The sequence below is a fragment of the Microplitis mediator genome, chromosome 1 (genome assembly GCF_029852145.1).
Source record: "Microplitis mediator isolate UGA2020A chromosome 1, iyMicMedi2.1, whole genome shotgun sequence".
In the NCBI taxonomy this organism is placed as follows: domain Eukaryota; kingdom Metazoa; phylum Arthropoda; class Insecta; order Hymenoptera; family Braconidae; genus Microplitis; species Microplitis mediator.
The window spans coordinates 217451-243263 of NC_079969.1; the positions used below are offsets into that span (position 1 = coordinate 217451).

Below are 25813 nucleotides of genomic sequence, written 5' to 3' on the forward strand. Positions count from 1 at the left end.
TGAAAAAAAAAATTTTAATTACTGAGTCAGCATTTTAATAAAATATTTTTAATTAATCACAATAATAAATTTAAAAGTGGGTTAAGGTGATTTACTTTTATTGACTAATTTCAAGTTGTTTACTTAAAATATTTATTAATTGTTATTAAACATTAATTGTGTCACGTATACCGGATACAGAAAATTATTAAAAGGAACGCGATTTAAAATATTATTACAATTGTGAATTGGCAGTAAAAGTTAATAATGATGAAATTAAAATTATGCATTTTTATACTATTAATAGTAATGTCACAGACATATATTGGAAATTCATTGCCAATTGAATTTAATTATCAAAATCAATGTAGCAAAAGTGTTGTGATGGAAAAGTGTGAGGATAAAAGGAGTAAACGAAGTACTGATCAAATATCAGGTATAGATATATATGTTGTTAAAATTAAAACGAGTTTTCTTTATTTTAATTGTCAATTATTATTTAAAAAGATTCAAGACGAATTGGAGGAATCGTGACCGGAATAGTTGTGCCAATTATTGACATAATAAGAAATGTTTTACAAACTAGTAGTTTGTATGCTACAGAGGAGTATACAGTGGAACCGGTAAGTAGAGGAATTTAATAAACTTTCTGGTGAGATATGATTTTTATACTTTTTATTACGTGTTGCAGATGGTACGCAACAGAAATCCATTCCGCAGAACAAGGAATTATTGAATCAGTGTAATTTAAGATGTAAATAAGAATAAAAAGAAAAATGTCATTTTAAATTATAATATCAAATACAAAAAAAAAATTCCAACATTAAATTAGATGACTATAAAATCTCTAGGGATATAACAAAAACAGTTGCTTCTCTCAGAGAGAACCAGTAAAGATCAGGGAGAATTCTGTTCATGGGTTTCTATGAATAGTAGCCCGTAACTTTACTCCTGTTGGGAATATCTCTGCATAATATAAACGTTTTTTGTTCATTCTGATGTCCTTTAGTAGAAAACACCCCGAAAAGTCCTGAGAAAAACTTTTAGCTGTTGATGTGTAATAAATTAAAAGAAAAGGGTAAAAACAAATAATTTTTTGTACGTGCTTATTATTATCCGAAAAAAAGTTACAAATCAAAAGGCAAAAAAATATTATCTATTTGTTTAAATATTATTATTCTATACTATTTATATTTATTACTATAATCACTAATTAATATATTAATTGGAATTGATATAAAAGAAAATCATTTATACTTTGATATAATATTAATATTAATACGAAATAATCTGTTGTTAATGTTAATTTTCTTTTATATAAATTCGAAAAATATTTATTAATAAAAATTTATTCTTGTTCTTTCAATTATTTTTTTTTTTCTTTTTTAAATTTTTTCATCACACTTGAGTTTTTTTTTAATGACTATTTCATAACATAACAACGCTAGAAGCATTTGATTTCTATTTTATTAATTAAAAAAAAAAAAACAAAAAAGGCTGTAAATTTATAAAAAATAGACGAGTTTTAAAAGTCGAAAATTACAATTCATCGAATCATGCAAATTTATTAAAAAAAAAAAAAAAATGACAAGAAAAATTTTTAGAAATTAAATAAATAGAAAAAAAATATTTTAATAAATATTACTGTTAACTCGTCAATAGTTTTAATGCTCAAGTCTTTTAATTTATTAATTACTCAATAATCGGCACACAAAAAAAAAAAAAAAAAAAAAAATTATGCCTGATTCAACAACAAAAAAAATATCGCACGTAATTATTGGAAATTATAATTATAATTTTGTTTTTATAAATAATACTATGACTATTACTTTTAATTAAACATTAATTTTAAGTATTTTTTCACATTCTCTTAATAGAAAATAGATTTGTTCCCTTTTAAATTTGAATTTCAAGTTTCCCAAAATTTTTAAATTATTTATAATTGTTATTATCAAAAAATATACAACAAAGTGATTTTAAAAAAGTAACATATACTTTTAATTACAGTTACAAAATATATTTAATAAGTTGCCGGGAAATTTAAAGTCATAAAAATGTTTTTATATTAAAATTACGGCTAAACTACAGGCGTTTTTATTTTTTTATTTTGTAACTGTTACCAAAAAATGTTATTTTTTTTTAGCACTCCAATATACGTATCAATATAGAAAAGAAAAAAAATCATCTTATTTATGGTTTTGATTTACGAATTAGTAAAATAATTATTTTTACAATTAAAATTAATACGTATATATTTATAGTAATTTAAATATCAATGAGAAATTACTTTACTAAAAATTTATCATCAACTCGAAATTTTTTTTTCACCTCATTTATTAAATGCATCAATTACTATTAAAAATACTAACAAACAATTTTTACTATGTATTTTTTTTTTTTTTTCCATAGAATAAAAAAAAAAATGAAATAAAAATACCGATAATTGATAGAGTAGCTGACCAGTCTTGGATAAATTAAAAAAAAAAAAAATAATAATATTAATTCCCTCCAAAGACATTGAGGTTCGTTAGTACATCAATTTAACTGTTTAATTAATTAACCAATTAATTATTAAAAAATAACTCAGCTACTAATAATTAATAATCAAGCACTTTCAGAATCATCATCATCGTAAGCTAATACCTCAGTACTACGTGGTAATAATAGTGCAACATGAGCATATTTACTGCTTTTATATTTTTCTTGTATCGCTTGTTGTTGAATATTACCGGCATTATTAAATGTCTCTGTTAAGTATTTAATACATTTTTTTAAATCACTCAAACTATAACCTGTTGCTAATTCTAATTCATGTGGCCATGCTTCTTCTTGTAATGTATGACGAGCGACAGCAACTGCCGATGATGCTAAATGACTTGGTAAAAATTGTAAATACGGATCTGCTTCCAACATTGATAGTTCACATAAGTACTGTAACAATTTTAATTTAATTTTTTTTAATAGCAAATTTGATTGTTAAGTTGCCGTCAATTTACTGCTCTAAATTGACGCCAGCTTGATAGTAAGTTTTTTTATAAAAACTCTTGGTATTATAATTTTTTAATAGTAATAATAATATGCTTACCATAGCAAGATATAAAATTTTATCAGACAAATTATTACTGATACATAAATCACGTATAAAAGCTAATGGGGTTGGTACCGTTAAATCAAAAGACAATACCCTCAAAATTAAATGCTCCATTCTCAATACTTGTTTTTTAGTATACGTGTCATCAGTAATGTAAACAAATTCACCAACATCTGGTGGATAAATTTCTTCATATTTAGCAGCAATAAACATTGCTGCAGTACCAACTAATTGTAATTTAGCACGTACTACCGACATATAAGATAAAAATCTGTCAATGTATGATACAGCTAAATAAAGAGTTTCTGATTGTAAACGATACTCTTCAGCAACTTCAACCAACCAGTCAACGAGGATTGAACGCATTGCGTACGTTATGTCTGGTTGTTTTTTCATGTAACCTGGTTTTGGTCGATGATGTGTCTAAAAAAAAATAAAAATAAACAGTAAAATTTATACATAAAAAAAGATTAAAATAATAAATTGATTAATTACCTCAGCGATACGCAAATAATTGTAAATATCAGCTCGATATTCATCAACATCATAAAAATTATTTTTTAATGCCTTAGCACTGTCACGTTTATTTCTCAATTCTTTTTTAGCTGACTCAATAGACATCAATGAGGCTATTGATTTGTCCAATGACATCGGACTTGCCGGATGATAATCATCGTTGGTGCGTTTACATAATTCAATAGTAGGATCAATTATTTCCTGTAAAACTGGACGATATGCTGGTACAATACTGACTGGATTAACTTCCAATACTGGACGACGTTCATTATCTTTTATAGATACTGTTGATGTTGATGTTGTTGTTGATGATGAAGTTACTTCTGTTATACGTTTTACCTGTACTTGAGTTTCATGATCACGTAATAATAATGTTTTTTGCTGGTGGTGTTGTTGTTGTTGTTTTTCTTCAACTTTTTCTTCGTATACTTTGAATGGCGCGTCACGCTTGTCATCAAAAACTTTAAATTCCAATTGTGGTGGTATATAAGCTTTTGTTTTGCTAAATTTATCATCCTTTGTAATTTCCTAATTAATAAAAGTATTTATTTAATATAATAACAACTATCTTACTGGATTAGAATAAATTTTAAGGAATTTTTATTAAATCCTGTGATTGTATTGATTATTAAATACTTGTAATTTATAGATTTAGTTTAGATAAATCGGAGCTTGTATGTATTTTTATACTTAATATTAAATATGAATGATACAAATAAAATATTGTCTGGTTTTATTTACTATCATGAGTAAATAAATAATGTTAGTTAATTTAAAAAATGATATTTCTAGGCTAGAAAAGGCGGGATACTTACAGGTTTATTCCTATGGCAGTTGTTATGAAGGACGCCCAATACCGCACGTTTTTGCTGTTGTAATCCCGGTTGTCCTTGTTGATTATGATCCTTCAATACTAAATTATTATCTTTATTACGTCTAGTATCAGTAATTCGATTTTCTTGATCTTCATAAATCCGTATCGTGGCCATTTTTTAAATTATTTATATTAATAATAATTAAATCTAAAAAAATAATAAAATCGTCGGTGAATTAAAAACTCGTGCTCACAAAATTGTGGAAAAAAAAAAAAGTTTTTTTCCAACGGTTATACGACGCCACACAAATCGATTATCGAATTGCGATAACTTTAAATACGTTATTTAAGTTAAATTAAATTTATAATAAAACATTAAAAATATATTATCGCATGATTGTTTATTTATATTTTTGATATATTATTTAATTAAACGGTTTTATATTTACGTGTTTTGTAAAAGTTTCTTTTTTTTTTTTTTCCGAGTTGAGGCTAGAATCTGAAAGACAGCCGAGCCGACCGGAACGAGGGATCACAACAGCCTGCCGGGTTTTATCTTCTTTCTTGTTGACTCACTTTAGCGGAAGCGCCCTCTCACTTGCTCTTGTGACGTTAAAGATAAATTTAAATAAACGGACAACAGCTGTCGTTACAGTTCACTCGTTCCCTTTGAATATTTGCCAATTGAAAGTTTTGATTCTGTTGATAAATGAAAACGACCAATAGTGACCTGGCATTTGTTTTTAGAGAGGGGATTTTTATTTTTTCATTGGATGAATTTTATTCGGAGGTAAAACAGATTCAAATGAGCGCGCCATCTTGTTTTACCGTGTAGCGAAACAAAATCTTCTTTATCATTTAAATAATGACAAGCTAACAAATAAAATATATGAGTACCGGCATATTTTTTACTGACAATATTGGCCAGATTGTTTTAATCTGTCAATTGTAGGTACAAAGCACATTAGAATAAACATTTACAATTACAATTAAAAAAAAAGATAAATAGTATAAAAAAGTAATTTTACCTGAATTTTAATATTTATATTTTCCCGCGTCGTTTTGTTGACAAAAATTTATAATAAAAAATGTGTAAATACATATTATAGTAATTTTATAATCGAAATGAATATTCTGGGGATTCGCAATAAATTAATATGATTATTTATAGTAAAAAAATTTTTTCGTTAATTGTTGATGAAGAAAATATTTAATGAAATGTGATCAAATAAGAAAGTTGCTATTAATTGGCCGTAAGTTTATTTATTTTATTAAATCTATATAAAATATGTCGAGGTTATGGATAAACAATTTTTTTTACTGCATGAGATTATAATTTTCAAAAAATATGCATTTCAAAATTCAAATATTTATGAAAAAAAAAAAAAAAGTATTTGAATTAGTAATTACGGAGCCTTGATTATAATTAAGATAATGATTAAATAATTAGACATAAAATTTATTTATAGAGAGAGGCCCTCACTTTTAATCCAAAAAATTGACCTCAACAATGAGGATTATTTTTTTGATCCTTTGTCTGTCAATTGGAGCTTCAATAAATTCAATACATGGACATACATGTCCAGCTCCATGTGATTGTAAACATGTTGGACCACAAGCAGAACGACTTAAAGTTAAATGTAACAAAGGATCTGACATACAAGACATAAAGGATATAAATATTGATGTTGTCAGTATTGAATTATATCATCTTGATTTGAGTAAAAATAATATAAATTTTATCAGTAATGGAATTTTTAAAAATTTAACAAATTTGAAACGTCTTGATTTGTCAGCAAATAAAATAATTAATTTAAATGAGGGCTCATTTGATGGTTTGGAAAATTTAGAACGTTTGGATTTAAGTAAAAATGAAATTTCTTCAATTGACCCATTGGCTTTTAGACCATTAACTGGTTTAAAAAAACTGTAAGTCATACCCACTTTTAAACAAATAAATTTTATTTTTTCGTTGCAATTCAATTTTTTTATTTGTTTTTATTTTTTTCCGCTTAGTGATTTGTCATTTAACAAATTAAGCACGTTGGACTCGACTTTGTTTCATGATTTAACGTCAATAGAACGCTTGTAAGTATTTTTTATTTTTTTTTTTATAGCTTATTAAAATTATTAATTTTTTTATCATCGAGCCAAGAAATAACAACGCGATTGTAGAAATGAAAGTAAAAAAAAAATTTTAATTCTAGGAAACTCAATAATAATGCACTAAAAACATTAACAGAAGGGACATTTTACGGTTTAAAATCATTAAGACAATTGTAAGTAAAAATTGACGCTCTTATAGTTTATATAATTGTATTAAAACAATAATTTATATTTATTTATCAGAGATTTATCAAATAATCCATGGGAATGCGATTGTTATCTTTATTGGCTGAGTAATTGGAAAAACACATCAGTATTTAAATTAAAGTAAGTTATTTAATAAATAAATAAATAAATAAATAAACTTAATATGATATTAAATAATTATTTTCAGTCCTGTGCCAACATGTAATTCACCCGGTAATTTTCACGGTAAACCAATACCTGATCTCAAATACTCAAATGATTTTCAATGTGACTGGATATCGCCGACCCTTGAGATATTTCCCTCACAAAATCAGGTTGTATTTTCTGGTGACTCAATTTCTCTTAAATGTTCAGCCCCGAGTATAACAGACGATCGTACAGCAAAATTACTCTGGCAATGGACACCAAGTTTACTAACTCTGACTCCTCTCGCAGATCCAGTGGATACGTTGTCTAATATTAAAGTTGACAATCGTTATTTGGCTGACAGTGGAATAATTGACAGTTCATTGAGTATCTTTCCGGTAACAAAAGAACACAATGGTCAGTGGAATTGTTTTTTAATATCAATATACGGCAACAAATCAAAAGCAATTAATATAATTGTTATTTCAAATGATACACGTTACTGTCCACTTGCAATAACACGAACTAATAAAGGTGTGTATGCTTGGCCCAGGACAATAGTAGGCTGGAAAGTTGAGCTTCCATGTGAGGGAATAAGTTTATCCAGTTTGATATCATTATCTCGTGCTACATATCAATGTAACTCAACAGGCCATTGGACAAACTTAGACACTGAATCATGTCCTTTTATTTCTCCTGTTACTCGTGCACTTCAGCAGTACGCCAATATGAATCTTTCTTTGGCCGACAATCTCATGGAGACCTTTAAGAGATTTGCAAATTACACTCATCCCTATCAATTGGCTGATCCTATTGATCTGGATTTTATTGCGAAAACCCTAGAAAATTATTTAAACTTCCTTACTCATGACAAAGATCTTCCATTATTTATAATAGCTGCTATCACATCACTACTAAAATGTCAAAAAGATTTGATTCAACGCGCGGAAGTAGATTACAAAGCTGCAAGTCGTCTGATATCAATTGTAGAATCAGTGACAAAAGCTACACCAGCTTTACAGATTCACGAAAAAACTCTTGCGTTAGAAGAATTTCGTGTAAATACAGAGAGTTTTGTTGGGTTATCGTGTACCTGGTATTCTAGTACTCTTCCAGAAGATTTAGACACCCGGTTCTTACATTGTGCTACTAGTAATCGAACGGCTATTCTTAATATTAAGGATAAAGTTATTGAGGCGTCAATTCGATTACCATCATCACTTCTTTCTCAACAGCAGCATCTTGAACAAGATATGTCACTGATGGTGAGCATGTACAGTGATAGTCGTCTTTTTCCATCACCCGCAACCAGAGTCGTAAACTCTGCGGTTATTGGCAGCCGGGTAATTGATCTAGATGTAAATTTAACAGAACCGGTAATCGTTATGTTAAAATCATCACATTCACATCCAATTCCTGTGATATGGAGCTCTGAGATATCAGTAAATGGTTCGCGTTGGACACGTGAAGGTTGTCATTTTGCAAACTTTATTAACAATCTAGTTGTTTTCCATTGCAATCGTCTGGGTTACTACGGATTACTGGAAGATTTATCATACCGTTCGGCAACAAATAAAACTGGAGCACTTTTCCGTTATTCACATCCAGCAATTTATGTGGGAACATTTGTACTTATCGTATGTCTTACAAGCACATCAGTGACATACATAATTTGCTATGCATCTATTTCCATGCCTAAACGTGCTAAGCATAGTGTCATAAATACCTGGATCTCTATAACACTTTTGAGTTTTCTTTATACAATTGGAATTCAGCAAACTGAAAATGTTGAAATATGTCAAAGTGTTGGACTAATTTTACACTACCTGTCATTATGTTCATTACTATGGATGGCCGTTAGCGCAAGTAATATGTACAAGAGACTGGCTAAAAATACCCAAGAACTTGTCTCTGATGATGAGATTCCTGAGCAACCAATTCAGAAACCTCTTTTAGGTCTTTATCTAGTAGGCTGGGGTATTGCCTTGATAGTCTGTGGTATCAGTGGTGCTGTAAATTTACGTGAATATGCTGGCTACTCTTATTGTTTTCTTACAAAAGCACCAGCACTCTCTGCACTCTTTGTACCAGCAGTAATTTTGATAATCTATCTCTTGATATTTTATTTGCTAGTGCGATGTACGATTCGTAGTGTTGACCACAATGGTCAGTTGAGTGAAGGAACTCAGGCTACGGAAAATATGGATTTAGAATTATTGGAACCTCATGAAAATCGTGATCAAGCAAGTATGAGTGTCACAGTATCATCTGAAATTGATGATTTGGAGTATTCACAAATAACTCAATTAAAAGGTCACATTATTCTTTTAATTCTCTATATATTAACTTGGATATCAGCTGCTGCTTCAACTATTTCTCAGGTATTTATTCATTTTCCATACGCCGAGACAATTTTTTCCATTGGCTACGCGCTGTCTTCCTCAGCTCTCGGCTGTTTTGTTCTTCTATTTTACGGACTTGCACGTAATGATGTAAGATCTCAATGGGCACTAATGAGATGTTGGCTTAGACGAAAAAAAAATAATTGCTGTCGTACCCGCAGTGTCTCAGATGCACGTCCAGCTCTTCCAACACAATCATTGGTTCAAAATTTGCCTATTATCAATCACCCAACTCATTTATCAGATTCAAATTCCGTGAGTTCCAGGCATACTAGTGTGTCACCTATGGCAATAGCTCATGTGCTAAAGACACCAGAACGTGAATCACCAAATAAAAAAACAAATGTTAATCTTGTGGTTCTCCATCGTCAACAGTATCGTTCTAATAATTCTGTTAAAACTTATACGGAATCAGCGCCCGTTAGCGTTGAAATGTTTTACAATCCCCATCAAAGTGGTGTAGCTAGAAAATTTTTTAAAAAACAACGTCGTCATAAGCACAATAATTTAGGACCACGAAAACAGGGTGACGGTGGGGCTACAAGTGATGGCGGAAGTTGTATTTCAATTCCACGTCCTGCTGTATCGGGAGATGGCCGCGAAAGAATAGAAACTATTTTTGGTAGTAGTGCTAAAGTTAATAACACAAATATTCATGTTGAAATGAATCCTGTAGCTGACGCTAAAAATGTCAATATGCTTTCAGACAGTGGAAGTATGTCTGAAGGTGTACGTTATATAATTGGACAGGAAATAGTACGTCAGGGAAGTAAAAAAGTAAATAATGATAATCCTGAACGTCGTAGAATTGAACGAATAGAATTAGCTGGTGGATTAAGTCCTCCTGAATCAGATGAAACACGAACAGATGAAGAAAAACATTTGCGTAATGTTTCACAACAGTGTAGTTTAGAGTATAGTTCAGAAGTTGAATTAACAGCTGCAATGACAAGTGAACGTAGTGATCATAATTTACCTGAAATTGGTGAGACTCCAGAGACTCCTGAAAAAATATCCGATAATTTTCGTTACTCTAGTTGTGGAGAAATAAATTCACAGGATCATCAAGATGATGACAAAAATTTTAATGCTGTGGATCCAAGATTTCGAGACCTAAAAACCTGTGAAAGACACTCGAGTTTATATGATTTAGATTTAGAATGTCGTAGATTGGATCTTGATAAGCATGAAGCAACTTCTGTAAGTGGAAGTTCATCAAGATCAAGACAGAGACAAAATTCAAGGCATTCTGATGCTGATGGCAGTTTTAAAGAACTATTCAGTGGTTCGCTGACAGACGTAAGAATTCCGACAGGTTTTGGTAAAGATTTCAGTTCTTTAACAGATTTAGCAGCAATTGATGTTACGCTGGGAGCGACAAGGCATTTAGATATGAATGCAAGCATTGGAGTTGACTATGAGGATACTAATTACAGTACGTCTCATTATACAGATGATGCTGCCCTTGATGAAGAAATGTTATTGGATAATCCAATTAAGAAAGAAACTAGTGTTTAGATTGTTTTATTGTAGTGTATTTGATAAGTGATGAATAAGTATTAATAGCCCTAAGGTGATAGAAATTTTTTTTCTTTTTCAATCGAACAATTTTATTATAATCTACTTTGATTTTTTTTATTTTTATTAAGTACTTGAGTGTTTGCTTGATATCTATAAGAAAATAGTTTCTACAAATTTTTAGACTGCGACGTTCTCGATACAACAAAATCATGAAAACAATATGATGTCTATTGCGGTAGCACTGCCATGATAAATACGCCTGGTTTCCGATAAATAAAAAAATAGTCTTTCATAAATTTTTAATAAAAAATAAAATTTCTTATCATACCAGGGTGTTAAAAAAAAAAAAAAGATTTCAAAGATCTTCCATTTAATTGTATATTTTTAATTTTCGTGCCAAGTGATTTGATCTTTGATTGGCCATAATTTTTTAAAATTTATCACATTTTCGAGTAATTGATTTTTTATAATTTAATGTATATAATCTAGCTACGAACAAATAGTTATAATGATAATAATAATAAATAGTTATTAAAATAAGGATAATACGCTTTCGTGCTCGCTTTGGCAATTAAATTGTATGCGATAATAATCATGTTTTTTATTTTAAGCAAAATTCATTTTTTTTATTACAAAAATTTTATGATTTATTGCCCGTTATTGGGATTTATATTTTTTTTTATCGATCAATTAATTTAATTAGTTGAACAATTTTGATAACCAGTTATTTTTTTATTATTTTTTATATTAATTTTTTTGATTACAATTATTAAGACTGAAGAGATGAAATTTTTTTACAACGAAATTATACAATAGAATTGATAGACAAATTGACTAATGTTTAATAAATAAATGTTTACTATATAAATATATATATAAAAAGATATGTATACATTATATAAAAAAAAACTATGTAAATAATTTGTACTTTGAAGAAAGAAAATAAATAAAATTTATGTTAATTGTATATTTATTTAGGTAAATTGCGTAGATATATCTAGGTATTGTATTTGTCTTCATTGTGGAATTTTCATAAAAGTTTATTGTGTTAAATTATTGTTAAGTAAAAATATGTAATAATTTGTGTGGAAGAAAGAAAAAAATTGGCTCCTGTGGGGATCGAACCCACGACCTTCGCGTTATTAGCACGACGCTCTAAACCAACTGAGCTAAGGAGCCTTTGTGGAGCGGCCTACCCAGGAACAATATAAGCCAACACAATATTTACTATTTCTATAAACTTACAATTAACAAAAATTTATTAGCGAATCGATGATTTATAAAAAAAAAATAAAAATTTTCTCCCTGCATCGACTAAGGTAGCGAATATTGTTAAATATACTAGAGATTTTAAATAATCTGCTTTACCCGCTGTCACTTACGCTCGTTCTAAATTTAATTTGAATAGTAAACTAGAAAATTTTCAACAATCGAACAAACTCGTATTTTTAAAAATTTTAAATTTTTTAGCGGCAAAAAAAAATAATAAGCATTCAATAATACAATGGCATAAATTATGACTCTTAACTATTATGACAAAATAGAATGTAGCATATTATCTATGAAAGCATATCAGAGAGTAAAGATTATCACAGTCACTATATAGTAACAATGAGTTATTCATGGTCACATTTAGATTGTAAAATTGTAAAATCGCAACAAATCTCAATTAGTCTTATTGCGATTTAAAACACTTCAACTGTACAACATTTACATTTAAGAAAATATGTTACAGTCTATACTGTTTATACTTATAATTATAAATTCATGATGAATAATTTTGTTTCAATGGAATCAAATCATGACAGAAGAATAATAATTGTCGGTGCTGGTGCCTCAGGTATTGCAGCAGCATCGAAGTTATTTCAAAATGGTTTTAAAAATATTAAATTAATTGAAGCTGAAAATCGAATCGGTGGTCGCCTTTATGCTGTCAAAATAGGTAATTATTTTTATATTCAAAGTTTATTAGACCTTGAAGGCGATTCTATCGAGTTATATCATATATCTATGATCTGCTTATTTAAATTGATAAAGATATTTTAATCAGTTGCTATATTTGTTCTTTTATATAAAATCGGTGACATTTTGACCTAAACTGAGTTTAATTATAAATTAGTATTAAATTATTTTTTTATTTAATTGTTTTCTATAGGTGATTATATGATAGATATGGGCGGTCAGTGGGTGCATAGCGAAAAAAATAATGTCGTATTTGAATTAGCTTGGCCACTAGGTCTCGTTGAACGATTTAATGTGACAATGAAATGGACATTTAAAATATATAAATCTGATGGTTCATCATTATCGGAAGAATTAAGCACGAGTTTGAATAATTATTATCGCAATGTCATGGAGAATACAGATGATATTGATGATTCAAAAACTTTATCTTACGGGGAACATGCGCAAGCAAAGTATATTATTATTGTTTTTATTCACGGATATTTATTATGTATGTTTTATTGTATTGATAAAATTATTTTTTTAAGATTGGAAGAATTCTTCAAAACTCATCCGGAGATAACAGATGATCTGAAGAAACCACTCCTGCATTTCTTTAATTTAGTACAGGGAGCAGCTGATGGTTCAGATGATTGGAATAAAGTTTCAGTAAAGAGTTTAAAAAATAATGTTGAATCTGAAGGTGATCAATCTATTAATTGGAAAGAACGAACTTATTCAACGATACTAGATATATTAATGGTACTAATTTATTTTTATTACCCACGTAAAAATATTTCACCGAAATCTATTCTTCAGGAAGGGCAAATAAGGTTTCACACTTTCGAAAAATCTTTTTTTTTTTGTCTTTTCTTATAATTAAACATTTCAAGAATATGATCCCAAAATTTCAAGTCAATCAGAGCAACCCTTGCCCCAACCTCCCAAAGTTAAAAAAATATAAAATTTTTTTACAATTTTTACTTCTTAAACTTAAAAAGCGTTTTTCTCGAAACTACTTTTTCAAAGTCCGTGATCACTGCCATTTGAAAACTACATGATCGATTATTTTTGAACTAGGTACACATTTTCTACATATAAAATACCTCGACAGAATTGAGTTTTAAAAAAAAAATAATTCTATTTAACAGAAAAAATATCCAAATCCTGAAGAGGAACTGCCAATCATAAATAATACTATTTTAAATTCAAAAGTTGTTAAAATAAATTTGGATACAGCAGATGCACCGGTCCAAGTAATTACTCAAGACGGTAAAACATATTTGGCTGATCACGTTATCGTAACATCGTCTTTGGGAGTATTAAAAGCTGATTATGATAAATTATTTAACCCGCCGCTACCGGATAATAAAATTAACGCTATTCAAGTACGTGCCATTTAATTATCATTTAAATCAATTAATTAATAATTAATTTAAATTTAAAGAATATTGAAATGGGGCATGTAGCTAAAATATTTTTATTCTACGATAACCCATGGTGGCATGATGGTATTTATTGCAAATCTTTGTTATGGACTGAACAAGACAAAAAAAAAATAGAGAACGATGTAAGTTTAAGTTATTAATTTAATTAATTAATTAATTATTTAAGTATTTGGTAAAAAAAAATATTCAAGCCGGAGACAAGATGGTTATCTGGAGTTCATGAAGTAATTAGTGTAGAGCATAAACCGAAAATAATGTGCCTATGGATGACTGGTCCATATGTCACAGAAATGGAACAAGTACCGGAAGACAAATTCCGTAGTCAAATACTCGAACTATTAAATCAATTTTTTGGACATTCTTTTAATTTAACGCAACCTTCTGAAATAGTGAGGTACTGAATATAAATGTTATTTAATTATTAATCAAAATAATAAATTAATTTATAATTTTTAGATCTATGTGGAATACAAATGATAATTTCCGTGGAACATATAGTTGGCGTAGCGTTAACTCGGATTTAAAAAATGCGCGTAATGAAGATTTGGCCGAGCCAATTATGAAAAATGATAAACCTGTGATATTATTTGCGGGTGAAGCTACAGATGAACGCTATTCGACTGTTCATGGTGCAATTAATTCAGGATGGCGTGAAGCTGATCGATTAATTAATTTATATTGATCAGTCATTGTAATTAAATGACATTACAGTCAAACTCCAATAACTCGGAACTTCTCCTCAATTTTAACTCCCACTACGAGCTACGCGGTCTCCCACCCGATACTGTACATTTGTACATATATTAATATAATTTTTAATTAGTCAGTAATATATTATTAAGTGCTATAATATACTATATATCAGATAATTCACTTTGTAATTTATTACAACAATAAAAAAACTATCTACATATTCAATTTTACTCATATTTTATTCATTTATTATTTATAAAATATATGAAATTAATTTTAGTACGATTTTATAGACCTTTACTATGTATATAGATTTTATAGAATTTATAAAAAAAAAATTCCGCTCTAAATCAAATAAGGTGGCGAATATTTTTAAATATACTAGAGATTTTAAATAATCTGCTTTACCCGCTATCACTTACGCTCGTTCTAAATTTAATTTGAATAGTAAACTGTAAAATTTTCAACAACCGAGCAACAGACAATAATACAATAATAAAATGTCATAAATTATGACCCTTAACTTTTATGACATAAAATAGAACACAGCATATTATCTGAGAGCATTTCAGGGAGTAAAGATTATCATAGTTACTATATAATAACAATAAGTAGTAATTCATGGTCACATTTAGATTATAAAATTGTAAAATCGCAGCAAATCACAGCTAGTCTTATTGCGATTTAAATCACTTCAACTGTACAACATTTACATTTATAAAAATATGTTACAGTCTATACTGTTGATATTTATAATTATAAATTCAATAATAAATAATTTTGTTTCAACAGAATCAAATCATGACAGAAGAATAATAATTGTCGGCACTGGTGCCTCAGGTATTGCAGCAGCATCGAAGTTATTTCAAAATGATTTCAAAAATATTAAATTAATTGAAGCTGAAAATCGAATCGGTGGTCGCCTTTGGGCTATCAAAATAGGTAATTATTTTTATATTCAAAGTTTATTAGACCTTGAAGGCGATTCTATCGAGTTATATCATATATCTATGATCTGCTTATTTAGAATGATACAAATATTTTTTATCAGTTGCTGTAATTCTTATTTTATATAATATCAGTGACATTTTGACCCAAAAGGAGTTGAATAATAAATTAAGAATATTTCAGCTAATTTGTAATCAATTATTTTTTTATTGAATTATTTTCTATAGGTGACTATATGCTAGATATGGGTGGTCAGTGGGTGCATGGTGAAAAAAATAATGTTGCATTTGAATTAGCTTGGCCACTAGGTCTTATTGAACCATTTAATGTAACAATGAAATGGACATCAAAAATATATAAATCTGATGGTTCATCATTATCTGAAGAATTAAGCACGAGTTTGAGTATTTATTATCACAATGTCATGGAGAATACAGATGATATTGATGATTCAAAAGCTGTATCTTACGGGGAACATGCGCAAGCAAAGTATATTATTATTATCATTTTTTTTATTCACGGAAACTTATCATATAAGTTTTATTGTATTTATAAAATTATTTTTTTAAGATTGGAAGAATTCTTCAAAACTCACCCAGAGATAACAGATGATCTGAAGAAACCACTCCTGCATTACTTTAATTTAATACAGGGAGCATCTGATGGTTCAGATGATTGGAATAAAATTTCAGCAAAGAGTTATAAAAGTTATCTTGAATGTGAAGGCGATCAATCTATTAATTGGAAAGAACGTACTTATTCAACGATATTAGATATATTAATGGTAATAAATTATTTTCATTACCCGGGTAAAAATATTTAGCCGAAATCTATTCTTAATAAAAAGGCCCAAAACTTGCGTATAAATTGATTCGTTTTATTTTTGGCCATAACATTTTTTTTCACTACCCTGGGTTTTCTCTTGGTCACTTTTCGGCTGAGATTAAAATTTTATTATTTTTTTGGCTTGAAATTTTTTTACTTGAGTCAACATCACATAATAATTAAGTTTACAAACTAAAAATAATAAATTTAACAGAAAAAATATCCAAATCCTGAGGAGGAACTGCCAATCATAAATAATACTATTATAAATTCAAAAGTTGTTAAAATAAATTTGGATACAGCAGATGCACCGGTTCAAGTAATTACTCAAGACGGTAAAACTTATTTAGCTGATCACGTTATCGTAACATCGTCTTTGGGAGTATTAAAAGCTGATTATGATAAATTATTTAACCCGCCGCTACCGGATAATAAAATAAACGCTATTCAAGTACGTGCCATTTAATTATCATTTAAAACAATTAATTAATAATTAATTTTAATTTATAGAATATTGAAATGGGGCATGTAGCTAAAATATTTTTATTTTATGATAATCCATGGTGGCTCGATGGTATTTATGTCAAATCTTTAATATGGACTGAACAAGATAAAAACAAGATAGAGAACAATGTAAGTTTAAATTATTAATTAAATTAATTAATAAATTATTTATTTATTTTTAAAAAATATTCAAGCCGGAGACAAAATGGTTATCTGGAGTTTATGCTGTGGCTAGTGTAGAGCATAAACCAAAAATAATGTGCCTATGGATGACTGGTCCATATGTCACAGAAATGGAACAAGTACCGGAAGATAAATTCCGTAGTCAAATACTTGAACTATTAAATCAATTTTTAGGACACTCTTATAATATAACGCAACCTTCTGAAATAGTGAGGTACTGAATATAAATATTATTTAATTTTTAATCAAAATAATAAATTAATTTATAATTTTCAGATCTATGTGGAATACAAATGATAATTTCCGTGGTACATACAGTTGGCGTAGCGTTAACTCGGATTTAAAAAATGCGCGTAATGAAGATTTGGCCGAGCCAATTATGAGAAATGATAAACCTGTGATATTATTTGCGGGTGAAGCTACAGATGAACGCTATTCGACTGTTCATGGTGCAATTAATTCAGGGTGGCGTGAAGCTGATCGATTAATTAATTTATATTGATCAGTCATTGTAATTGAATGACATTACAGTCAAACTCTGATAACTCGGAACTTCTCCTCAATTTTAACTCCCACTACGAGCTACGCGGTCTCCCACCCGATACTATACATTTGTACATATATTAATTTTATTTTTAATTAACCAGTAATATATTATTAAGTGCAATAATATATTATATATCAGATAATTCACTTTGTAATTTATTACAACAATAAAAAAACTATCTATTTAGTTTTACTCATATTTTATTCATTTATTATTTATAAAATATATGAAATTAATTTTAGTACGATTTTATAGACCTTTATTATGTGTATAGATTTTATAGAATTTATAAAAAAAAAAAAAAAAAAAAAAAAAAAATTCCTCCCTAAATCGAATAAGGTGGCGAATATTTTTAAATATACTGGAGATTTTTAATAATCTGCTTTACCCGCTATCACTTACGCTCGATCTAAATTTAATTTGAAAAGTAAACTGAAAAATTTTCAACAATCGAACAACAGACAATAATACAATAATAAAATGTCATAAATTATGAACCTTAACTTTTATGACATTAAATAGAATACAGCATATTATCTGAGAGCATTTCAGGGAGTAAAGATTATCATAGTTACTATATAATAACAATAAGTAGTAATTCATGGTCACATTTAGATTATAAAATTGTAAAATCGCAGCAAATCACAGCTAGTCTTATTGCGATTTAAATCACTTCAACTGTACAACATTTACATTTATAAAAATATGTTACAGTCTATACTGTTTATATTTATAATTATAAATTCAATGATAAATAATTTTGTTTTAACGGAATCAAATCATGACAGAAGAATAATAATTGTCGGCACTGGTGCCTCAGGTATTGCAGCAGCATCAAAGTTATTTCAAAATGGTTTTGAAAATATTAAATTAATTGAAGCTGAAAATCGAATCGGTGGTCGCCTTTATGCTGTCAAAATAGGTAATTATTTTTACATTCAAAATTAGTTAGACCTTGAATGAGATTCTATTGAGTTATATCATAAATATATGATCTGCTTATTTGAAACGATCAAAATATTTTTTATCAGTTGCTATATTTCTTCTATTTTATAAATTCATTGACATTTTGACCCAAACAGAGTTGAATAATAAATAATAGTTACTTCAGTTAATTAGTAATCAATTATTTTTTATTTTAATTATTTTCTATAGGTGATTATATGCTAGATATGGGTGGTCAGTGGGTGCATGGTGAAAAAAATAATGTTGCATTTGAATTAGCCTGGCCACTAGGTCTTATTGAACCATTTAATGTAACAATGAAATGGTCATCTAGAATATATAAGTCTGATGGTCAATCACTATCCGAAGAATTAAGCACAAGCTTGAGTGAATACTATTTTAGGGTCATAACCAATGTAGATGGTATTGATGATTCAAAAACTGTATCCTACGGGGAACATGCGCAAGCAAAGTATATTATTATTATTTTTATTTACTGAAATTGATTCTGTATGTTTTATTGTATTGATAAAATTATTTTTTTAAGAATGGAAGAGTTTTTTAAAACTCATCCGGAGATAACAGATGATCTGAAGAAACCACTCTTGCATTTATTCAAGTTAGCACATGGATCGTCTGATGGTTCAGATGATTGGAATAAAGTTTCAGCAAAAAGTTTTAAAAGTTATCTTGAATGTGAAGGCGATCAATCTATTAATTGGAAAGAACGCACTTATTCAACGATATTAGATATATTAATGGTATTAAATCATTTTCATTACCCGGGTAAAAGGTATTTAGCCGAAATCAACCCGAAATTTGTTATTCGTAATAAAAAGGCCTGAAATTTAATAGAAAAGAAAATTTTCAAGTTTTCGGCAAAATTTCGGCTGTGATATAAATTTAATTATTTTTTATGCTTGAAATTTATTTACTTGAGCCAACATCATATATAATTAAGTTTAAAAATAATAATAATATATTTAACAGAAAAAATATCCAAATCCTGAGGAGGAACTGCCAATCATAAATAATACTATTTTGAATTCAAAAGTTGTTAAAATAAATTTGGATACAGCAGATGCACCGGTCCAAGTAATTACTCAAGACGGTAAAACTTATTTGGCTGATCACGTTATCGTAACATCATCTTTGGGAGTATTAAAAGCTGATTATGATAAATTATTTAACCCGCAGCTACCGGATAATAAAATAAATGCTATTCAAGTACGTGCCATTTAATTATCATTTAAATCAATTAATCAATAATTAATTTTAATTTATAGAATATTGAAATGGGGCATGTAGCTAAAATATTTTTATTTTATGATAACCCATGGTGGCATGATGGTATTCACTTCAAATCTTTATTATGGACCGAAGAAGACAAAGAAAAACTAGAGAACGATGTAAGTTAAAATTATTCATTAAATTAATAAATTAATTTTTTAAGTATTTGGTAAAAAAAAATATTCAAGCCGGAGACAAGATGGTTATCTGGAGTTTATGCTGTAATTAGTGTAGAGCATAAACCAAAAATAATGTGCCTATGGATGACTGGTCCATATGTCACAGAAATGGAACAAGTACCGGAAGATAAATTCCGTAGTCAAACACTTGAGCTATTAAATCAATTTTTTGGACACTCTTATAATATAACGCAACCTTCTGAAATAGTGAGGTACTGAATATAAATATTATTTAATTATTATTAAAATAATTAATTAATTTATAATTTTTAGATCCATGTGGAATACAAATGATAATTTCCGTGGTACATACAGTTGGCGTAGCGTTAACTCGGATTTAAAAAATGCGCGTAATGAAGATTTAGCCGAGCCAATTATGAGAAATGATAAACCTGTGATATTATTTGCGGGTGAAGCTACAGATGAACGCTATTCGACTGTTCATGGTGCAATTAATTCAGGATGGCGTGAAGCTGATCGATTAATTAATTTATATTAATCAGTCATTTTACAATTAAATGACATATTAATTCAATTTTTAATTTACCAATAAAAATTAATTAAGTGCTATTATATGTTTAAAATAATTCGCTTTGTAATTTATCACAACAATATAAAAAAGTACCTATTCAATTTTACTACTTTTTTATTCATTTGTTATTTATAAAATATATAAAATTAATTTTAGTTTAAAAAATCTGTATTAATTTATAACAATGAAAATTTTTGTTTTCTTACAATAATGAATTTATTTGTACATCAATCCGTGGAAGATCTTGATTTATTTTTACAATCGTGAATTGATTTGCCTGAAATAAAAATTAAAAAAATTAAATAATTATAATTAAAATATTATTTACGATTAATTACCTGTAGTAATCAATTAAACGTTTAGCTTCACGTTCCCCTGATTCAATTGCGCCGTGTACTGTTGAAAAATAATGCTCATGTGTCGCTTCTCCAGCAAACATAATAATCTTTAATACAAAATAAAAAAAAAATTATTTAATTAAATAATTAAATCCAGGAAAAGAAACTATGGTTGTGTTTTTCTTACCGGGTTCCCATTTTTTCCACCAATTGGCTCAGCTAATTTACTCGCAGTGGCATTTAGTTGCTCTGATTTTAAACTACGGAATGAGTAACAACCCATAACATGTTCATCAGTTGTCCACTGAGATCTAAGAAAAAAAAATTAACTTATTTAAAATTCAAACTATAATTAATTTCAAAAAATTACCTTAAAATATTTTTTGGTCGTGGAATATCATAAGTATTTCCCAAAAATTTATTTAATAATTTATATAAATTTTCTTCGATATCTTTATCACTCAATTTTTCAATATAACGAGAACTTGACCCAATTATCCAGCCGCAAAGTACTCGTGGTTGATAATCGACAGTCAAAAATTCAAATACATCAGTTAGCCATTCACTTCCCTTTAAAAATTAAAAATTTAAATACAAATTTATAGCCTTATTATACATTTCAATTACCTCATTCATTGACAAAAAATTTTTTTTATCTTGATCTTGCCAAATAAATCCAAAGCCAGCTGAATTTTCGGGCCACCAACGATACGGAAATTCGATAAATATTTTATTAACAGATCCAAAGTTTAATCCTTCAATTGTCTGTTGTTTAATGGTAGGTAACAAAGGATTAAATAAACTACTGTGTTTATTTTTTAAAACACCAAGTGACGTTGTTACAATGACATTTGATGCCGTATAATTATTACCGTCAGTTGTCGTCACTATTATTTTATTAGGGTCAGTGTAATTTATATTCTCAACTTGTTGGGATAATTTTATTTTATCTTCAATGTTTACAGATGATTTTTTTTTAATATCATCCTGTAATAAAATTGAACAATTAATTAACTTTGAATTTATCATTAAATGTGTATTTAAATATTTACCATTAATAATTTTAATATCATTCGATATCCGTTATTTTTCCAGTTCAATAGTGAATCGCCTTCACACGACCAGTACTCAAGGATACCGCGTGTTGATACATCAAACCAGGTATCACTTCCTTGTATACTATCATCAAAACGTTCCATCCATCCTAAGATTTCTTTAGCTCTTTCTTCACTTGTAAATTTATTTTTTTCATACGCTTTGTAGTACCTGCCGATATACATTTACATATTTTATTTAAATTCACTTAAAATGTCAATTTATTTTAAATAAATTTAAATCTTCCCGCCAATAATTCAAATATAATTATTGACCTTGAATTAAAATTTATTCATTATTATTATTTACAATCATATTAATGTCGCTTATGACGTCATATTATGTTTAATATCGCGATAAATATAAAACAACATTTTTTAGCCTCGAAAAATAATCTGCAATTATTAAAATCAATTTAAAATATCACTGCAGAGGTAAATATTTTATAAATTAAATTTCAAATAAATTATTAATTAATAAAATATATCTACGTCTTATTAGAATGAATTTAGAGGATAAAATACCAGGAGCACCAAATTTAGATACGACGATAATAAAATTAATTAAAAATACATCAAATATTCATGTAGGATTTATGTTTGATGGTGATCAGCAATTATTGCAATTATTATGTTTATTATTGAGTTCAACGCCAGCTGGTAAATTATATAAAGGATGGCAAGATTTTGGTAATGAGTTAAAATTGACAAGAGAACAATTACAGTGCATTGAATATAATTTTAAAGGACTACAAGATCCAACTTTTTATGTTTTATTGACTTTTTCACAATTATCTGAATCAACGATCGATAAATTATTGATTGCTTGTCAAAATATAAAACGTTTTGATATTATTAATAGAATTATTTCTCCTTTAAATATTTTTATTGATAATTTATCTGTCGATCCTCATTTTCCAGGTACTTATTTTTTTTATTTTTTATTTGTAATGATTTGTAACTTTTTTGATTTTTTTTTTTTTTTTTAGGAATTTTAAGACCGAAGACTTTACCAAGAGTTCCATTAGTTTTAAAGCCACTAATTGCTGAAAATACTTGTCTAAGTAACTTACCAGCAAATAATAATTTAAATAATAACAATAAAAATAATTATGGACGTACCAGTGATGATAAAAAAAATTACGGGAGTATTGTAATGTTGACATTTACAAAAGACGGTGAAAATATATCAAAAAATATATGTAAAATATTACGAGAACAAAATCCTAAAATAGGTGTCGTTATATTGCAAGAACAAGAAAAATTTGTTTTTTCAAGATCTGAGGAATTTATTGATGATTGTTTCAAACAAGTTAATTATATTATACCGATATTAACTTCCGGTTATATTAAACATATTAATAATTTAAATAATGATGATGAATATAATTTATTCAATAATTTAGATTATAAGTATGTTAAATATTTATACTCATTAATGCGCTTTGAATATTTTAAAAATAATTGTAAAAACAATCGTATCAGGTAATTGTTACATGATCCTGAAGTTAGCCGACGTCTAATAATTTTTGGATTTTTTTTTAGACGGTAAATTTAAAAAAAAGAAATATTTTAAAAAATTGCACCTGTAGTTTTTTAAATTTTCTACATGTGCATATTTTTAGTTTTTATTTTTTTTGTAAATGTTTTGATTAAAAAAAATCCGAAAATTTTGAATTGTCTGCTAACTTCAGGATCATATTGTTATTTTGTTTTTGTTTTTTTAAACTAGTAAAGTAATTGTTATAAATTATTTTTAGGTGTATTGTGCCCAATGAAGAATTATTGTCAATTATAAAAACGGACTTACATCCTTGTTTGCAAGCTTGGTTCAAATATTCCGAAATAGAATTATTTACGAAAAATATTTTGTTAAAAAAATTTTAAATTTTACAAATTACTTACTCACTAATAAAGTAATCACCGTAGGATTTAAATTTTTCTTCATTTCCTTTCAAATTTGTATCAACTTGATCACTTATCAAGTAAAATAATTTCCAAATTTCAGCGGATTCTTTAGTTGGAACAATTTGACCATCGGATGTTGCAAAAATATGATTTTCGTAATTATTCAATTTACTTGATGATTCTATCAGTCTATGAGGTTGTGCCAATTTATAAACGACATTTCCTTTTTCTCCATGAACCCATTGTGCACCTAAATCTACTACATTGTCACCTAAAATAAATATTTAATTTTAATTTTATTATCAGTCTACTAAATTTAAATTTAAAAATTAATTATCTGTTTTTACCAAATTCAGTTGTAAAAATACGTCCACCGATACGATTCTTAGCTTCTAAAATAATTAAGTCATTGAAATTGTTTTTAATTAAATGACAGCCAGCTGATATACCGGACGCTCCAGCACCAATAATTATAACTTTTGTAGAAATATTCATTTCTAAATCTTTCACTCGATTAATACCTTCAACATTTACAAAATACTCTTTTAATATCAAAATTATATATATTTTTACATAAATAGTTATCAATTTTATCATATTTTTTTATAGAACGTACGTTTTTTTTTTACTTTCGTCGTACTCGTCGTACTTAACCTTTTTTTTTGTTTTTATTTATTTACTTTTTTTCGGTTGGTGATTTTAAATTTTCGGCGGCAAAATTTGATTTTTTTAATAAATGAGAAACTTAAATTTAATTTAACTAAATAAATTATAAAAATAATAATAAATTGTTATGTCACATTGACATATAGTTGAATTAGCGAGACTTTGGGTTTCGAATATTTTCGGTTTTATACCCCCACCATCGAAATTTAATGCCTAAGACATGCGCCTTGATGGTGGGAGTAAAAAACCGAAAATATCCGAAGTGTAAAGTCTCGCTTATACGATTATAAAATTTAAAACCGGGACAATGACACACTGACGTAAATTAAACGTCAGTCAGCCATATTTTGCCTCTGAAAATCTCCGATTGTATCAGGATACCAGGAATGGGTTGTAGTTATCAAGTCAACAAAGATGTAAAAATAAATCTTACTTTCTTTTATGGTATCCTAATACTATCAGGATAACATGAGTTTAACAGAGTAGAGTTTTACCCACAGAATGTCGAAATTTAAATATTTACTTTACTAATATAGCGGGAATAATTGCCCAGGATATTTCAAAATTTTCATTTTAAATAATTTTAAGGCTACGCATGCCGAAAATTTGAAATTTAATTAATTTAAATGATGGGCATAATTTATAAACTCGAGGGTTTGTGAGCCGTAAATAATTTTTTAAACTCCTAGGTCGTAAAACTAGTTTGATATATCAATTTTTTAACCATCATACATTCAGTAGAGATTAGTATCGACTATAGTTTTTTTTTATCATATCGAGGGATGAAAAAAATCTTTGGAATGTGACAGGTCCAGTCCTAGAAACTGCTGTCCCATCTATTGCCGCTCTGCGGGAGTACTATTTAAATTTAATTTTAAAATATCTCTACTGATGTGTTAGTAATTATTTACAAAAATAAATAAAAATTTCGTCTTGTTGATAATTATATTAAATTTTATAAAAAAAAATAAGTCAGCAGATTTTTTTTTTTCTTTATTTAACAATTT

At 27.9% G+C, this 25813-nt stretch overlaps 7 protein-coding genes and 1 non-coding gene across 10 annotated transcripts; 5 read left to right on the plus strand and 3 right to left on the minus strand.

Annotated features, from left to right (window-relative positions):
- Window positions 1–191: 191 nt before the first annotated feature.
- Window positions 192–1263, plus strand: LOC130672779 (uncharacterized). The gene is made up of 3 exons (XM_057477542.1): window positions 192–415; window positions 487–602; window positions 671–1263. The coding sequence occupies exons 1-3, from the start codon at window positions 247–249 to the stop codon at window positions 713–715; spliced, it is 330 nt and encodes a 109-aa protein (XP_057333525.1). The 5' UTR covers window positions 192–246; the 3' UTR covers window positions 716–1263.
- Window positions 1264–2091: 828 nt separating this feature from the next.
- On the minus strand, window positions 2092–4998 carry LOC130672651 (cyclin-A1). 2 transcript variants are annotated; one of them, XM_057477347.1, is made up of 5 exons: window positions 4850–4998; window positions 4402–4608; window positions 3566–4114; window positions 3065–3493; window positions 2093–2910 (listed from the first exon to the last, which is right to left on the minus strand). In XM_057477347.1, the coding sequence occupies exons 2-5, from the start codon at window positions 4573–4575 to the stop codon at window positions 2584–2586; spliced, it is 1479 nt and encodes a 492-aa protein (XP_057333330.1). In that variant the 5' UTR covers window positions 4576–4608; window positions 4850–4998; the 3' UTR covers window positions 2093–2583. The 2 variants fall into 2 exon arrangements, with proteins under 2 accessions (XP_057333408.1, XP_057333330.1); XM_057477425.1 differs by having other exon boundaries at window positions 2092–2910; window positions 4402–4951.
- A 361-nt stretch (window positions 4999–5359) lies between these two features.
- Window positions 5360–11089, plus strand: LOC130672569 (adhesion G protein-coupled receptor A3). The gene is made up of 6 exons (XM_057477235.1): window positions 5360–5653; window positions 5870–6329; window positions 6417–6488; window positions 6608–6679; window positions 6750–6833; window positions 6901–11089. Exons 2-6 carry the CDS (start codon window positions 5911–5913, stop codon window positions 10757–10759), a joined length of 4506 nt encoding a protein of 1501 aa, XP_057333218.1. The 5' UTR covers window positions 5360–5653; window positions 5870–5910; the 3' UTR covers window positions 10760–11089.
- A 777-nt stretch (window positions 11090–11866) lies between these two features.
- Trnai-aau (transfer RNA isoleucine (anticodon AAU)) lies at window positions 11867–11941 on the minus strand. The gene has a single exon. It is a non-coding gene; the product is annotated as a tRNA-Ile (tRNA).
- Window positions 11942–12419: 478 nt separating this feature from the next.
- Window positions 12420–20901, plus strand: LOC130672493 (uncharacterized). Its single transcript, XM_057477151.1, has 21 exons — window positions 12420–12704; window positions 12918–13179; window positions 13255–13468; window positions 13858–14094; window positions 14154–14276; window positions 14346–14548; window positions 14611–14830; window positions 15582–15789; window positions 16023–16284; window positions 16366–16579; window positions 16835–17071; window positions 17131–17253; window positions 17319–17521; window positions 17584–17772; window positions 18493–18776; window positions 19010–19271; window positions 19347–19560; window positions 19790–20026; window positions 20086–20208; window positions 20278–20480; window positions 20542–20901. Exons 1-21 carry the CDS (start codon window positions 12530–12532, stop codon window positions 20765–20767), a joined length of 4419 nt encoding a protein of 1472 aa, XP_057333134.1. The 5' UTR covers window positions 12420–12529; the 3' UTR covers window positions 20768–20901.
- Window positions 15495–18032, plus strand: LOC130666903 (spermine oxidase-like). The gene is made up of 7 exons (XM_057468230.1): window positions 15495–15789; window positions 16023–16284; window positions 16366–16579; window positions 16835–17071; window positions 17131–17253; window positions 17319–17521; window positions 17584–18032. The coding sequence occupies exons 1-7, from the start codon at window positions 15573–15575 to the stop codon at window positions 17807–17809; spliced, it is 1482 nt and encodes a 493-aa protein (XP_057324213.1). The 5' UTR covers window positions 15495–15572; the 3' UTR covers window positions 17810–18032.
- On the minus strand, window positions 20880–25002 carry LOC130666889 (spermine oxidase-like). Of its 2 annotated transcripts, XM_057468220.1 has the most exons (9): window positions 24757–25002; window positions 24488–24661; window positions 24138–24411; window positions 22191–22404; window positions 21766–22125; window positions 21509–21708; window positions 21326–21449; window positions 21139–21245; window positions 20880–21077 (listed from the first exon to the last, which is right to left on the minus strand). In XM_057468220.1, exons 2-9 carry the CDS (start codon window positions 24633–24635, stop codon window positions 21056–21058), a joined length of 1449 nt encoding a protein of 482 aa, XP_057324203.1. In that variant the 5' UTR covers window positions 24636–24661; window positions 24757–25002; the 3' UTR covers window positions 20880–21055. The 2 variants fall into 2 exon arrangements, with proteins under 2 accessions (XP_057324203.1, XP_057324197.1); XM_057468214.1 differs by lacking the exon at window positions 24757–25002 and having other exon boundaries at window positions 24488–24749.
- On the plus strand, window positions 22615–24141 carry LOC130666913 (uncharacterized). The gene is made up of 4 exons (XM_057468241.1): window positions 22615–22667; window positions 22735–23153; window positions 23222–23717; window positions 23993–24141. The coding sequence occupies exons 2-4, from the start codon at window positions 22736–22738 to the stop codon at window positions 24117–24119; spliced, it is 1041 nt and encodes a 346-aa protein (XP_057324224.1). The 5' UTR covers window positions 22615–22667; window position 22735; the 3' UTR covers window positions 24120–24141.
- Window positions 25003–25813: the final 811 nt, after the last annotated feature.

Coding starts and splice junctions, on each gene's coding strand:
- LOC130672779 (XM_057477542.1), top strand. CDS start 247: ATGATGAAATTAAAATTATGCATTTTTATACTATTAATAGTAATGTCA. Junction 416..486: donor AAGTACTGATCAAATATCAG/GTATAGATATAT, acceptor TTATTTAAAAAG/ATTCAAGACGAATTGGAGGA. Junction 603..670: donor AGGAGTATACAGTGGAACCG/GTAAGTAGAGGA, acceptor TACGTGTTGCAG/ATGGTACGCAACAGAAATCC.
- LOC130672651 (XM_057477425.1), bottom strand. CDS start 4,575: ATGGCCACGATACGGATTTATGAAGATCAAGAAAATCGAATTACTGAT. Junction 4,115..4,401: donor ACTGCCATAGGAATAAACCT/GTAAGTATCCCG, acceptor TTTATTAATTAG/GAAATTACAAAGGATGATAA. Junction 2,911..3,064: donor AAATTTTATATCTTGCTATG/GTAAGCATATTA, acceptor AAATTGTTACAG/TACTTATGTGAACTATCAAT.
- LOC130672569 (XM_057477235.1), top strand. CDS start 5,911: ATGAGGATTATTTTTTTGATCCTTTGTCTGTCAATTGGAGCTTCAATA. Junction 6,330..6,416: donor TTAACTGGTTTAAAAAAACT/GTAAGTCATACC, acceptor TTTTCCGCTTAG/TGATTTGTCATTTAACAAAT. Junction 6,489..6,607: donor TTAACGTCAATAGAACGCTT/GTAAGTATTTTT, acceptor TTTTAATTCTAG/GAAACTCAATAATAATGCAC.
- LOC130672493 (XM_057477151.1), top strand. CDS start 12,530: ATGATGAATAATTTTGTTTCAATGGAATCAAATCATGACAGAAGAATA. Junction 14,277..14,345: donor AAAAAAAAATAGAGAACGAT/GTAAGTTTAAGT, acceptor AAAATATTCAAG/CCGGAGACAAGATGGTTATC. Junction 14,831..15,581: donor CTGATCGATTAATTAATTTA/TATTGATCAGTC, acceptor AATATGTTACAG/TCTATACTGTTGATATTTAT.
- LOC130666903 (XM_057468230.1), top strand. CDS start 15,573: ATGTTACAGTCTATACTGTTGATATTTATAATTATAAATTCAATAATA. Junction 15,790..16,022: donor CCTTTGGGCTATCAAAATAG/GTAATTATTTTT, acceptor TATTTTCTATAG/GTGACTATATGCTAGATATG. Junction 16,580..16,834: donor CGATATTAGATATATTAATG/GTAATAAATTAT, acceptor TAAATTTAACAG/AAAAAATATCCAAATCCTGA.
- LOC130666913 (XM_057468241.1), top strand. CDS start 22,736: ATGAATTTAGAGGATAAAATACCAGGAGCACCAAATTTAGATACGACG. Junction 23,154..23,221: donor TGTCGATCCTCATTTTCCAG/GTACTTATTTTT, acceptor TTTTTTTTTTAG/GAATTTTAAGACCGAAGACT. Junction 23,718..23,992: donor TGTAAAAACAATCGTATCAG/GTAATTGTTACA, acceptor AATTATTTTTAG/GTGTATTGTGCCCAATGAAG.
- LOC130666889 (XM_057468214.1), bottom strand. CDS start 24,737: ATGATAAAATTGATAACTATTTATGTAAAAATATATATAATTTTGATA. Junction 21,709..21,765: donor ATTTTTTGTCAATGAATGAG/GTAATTGAAATG, acceptor TAATTTTTAAAG/GGAAGTGAATGGCTAACTGA. Junction 21,450..21,508: donor CGACCAAAAAATATTTTAAG/GTAATTTTTTGA, acceptor TTTTTTTCTTAG/ATCTCAGTGGACAACTGATG.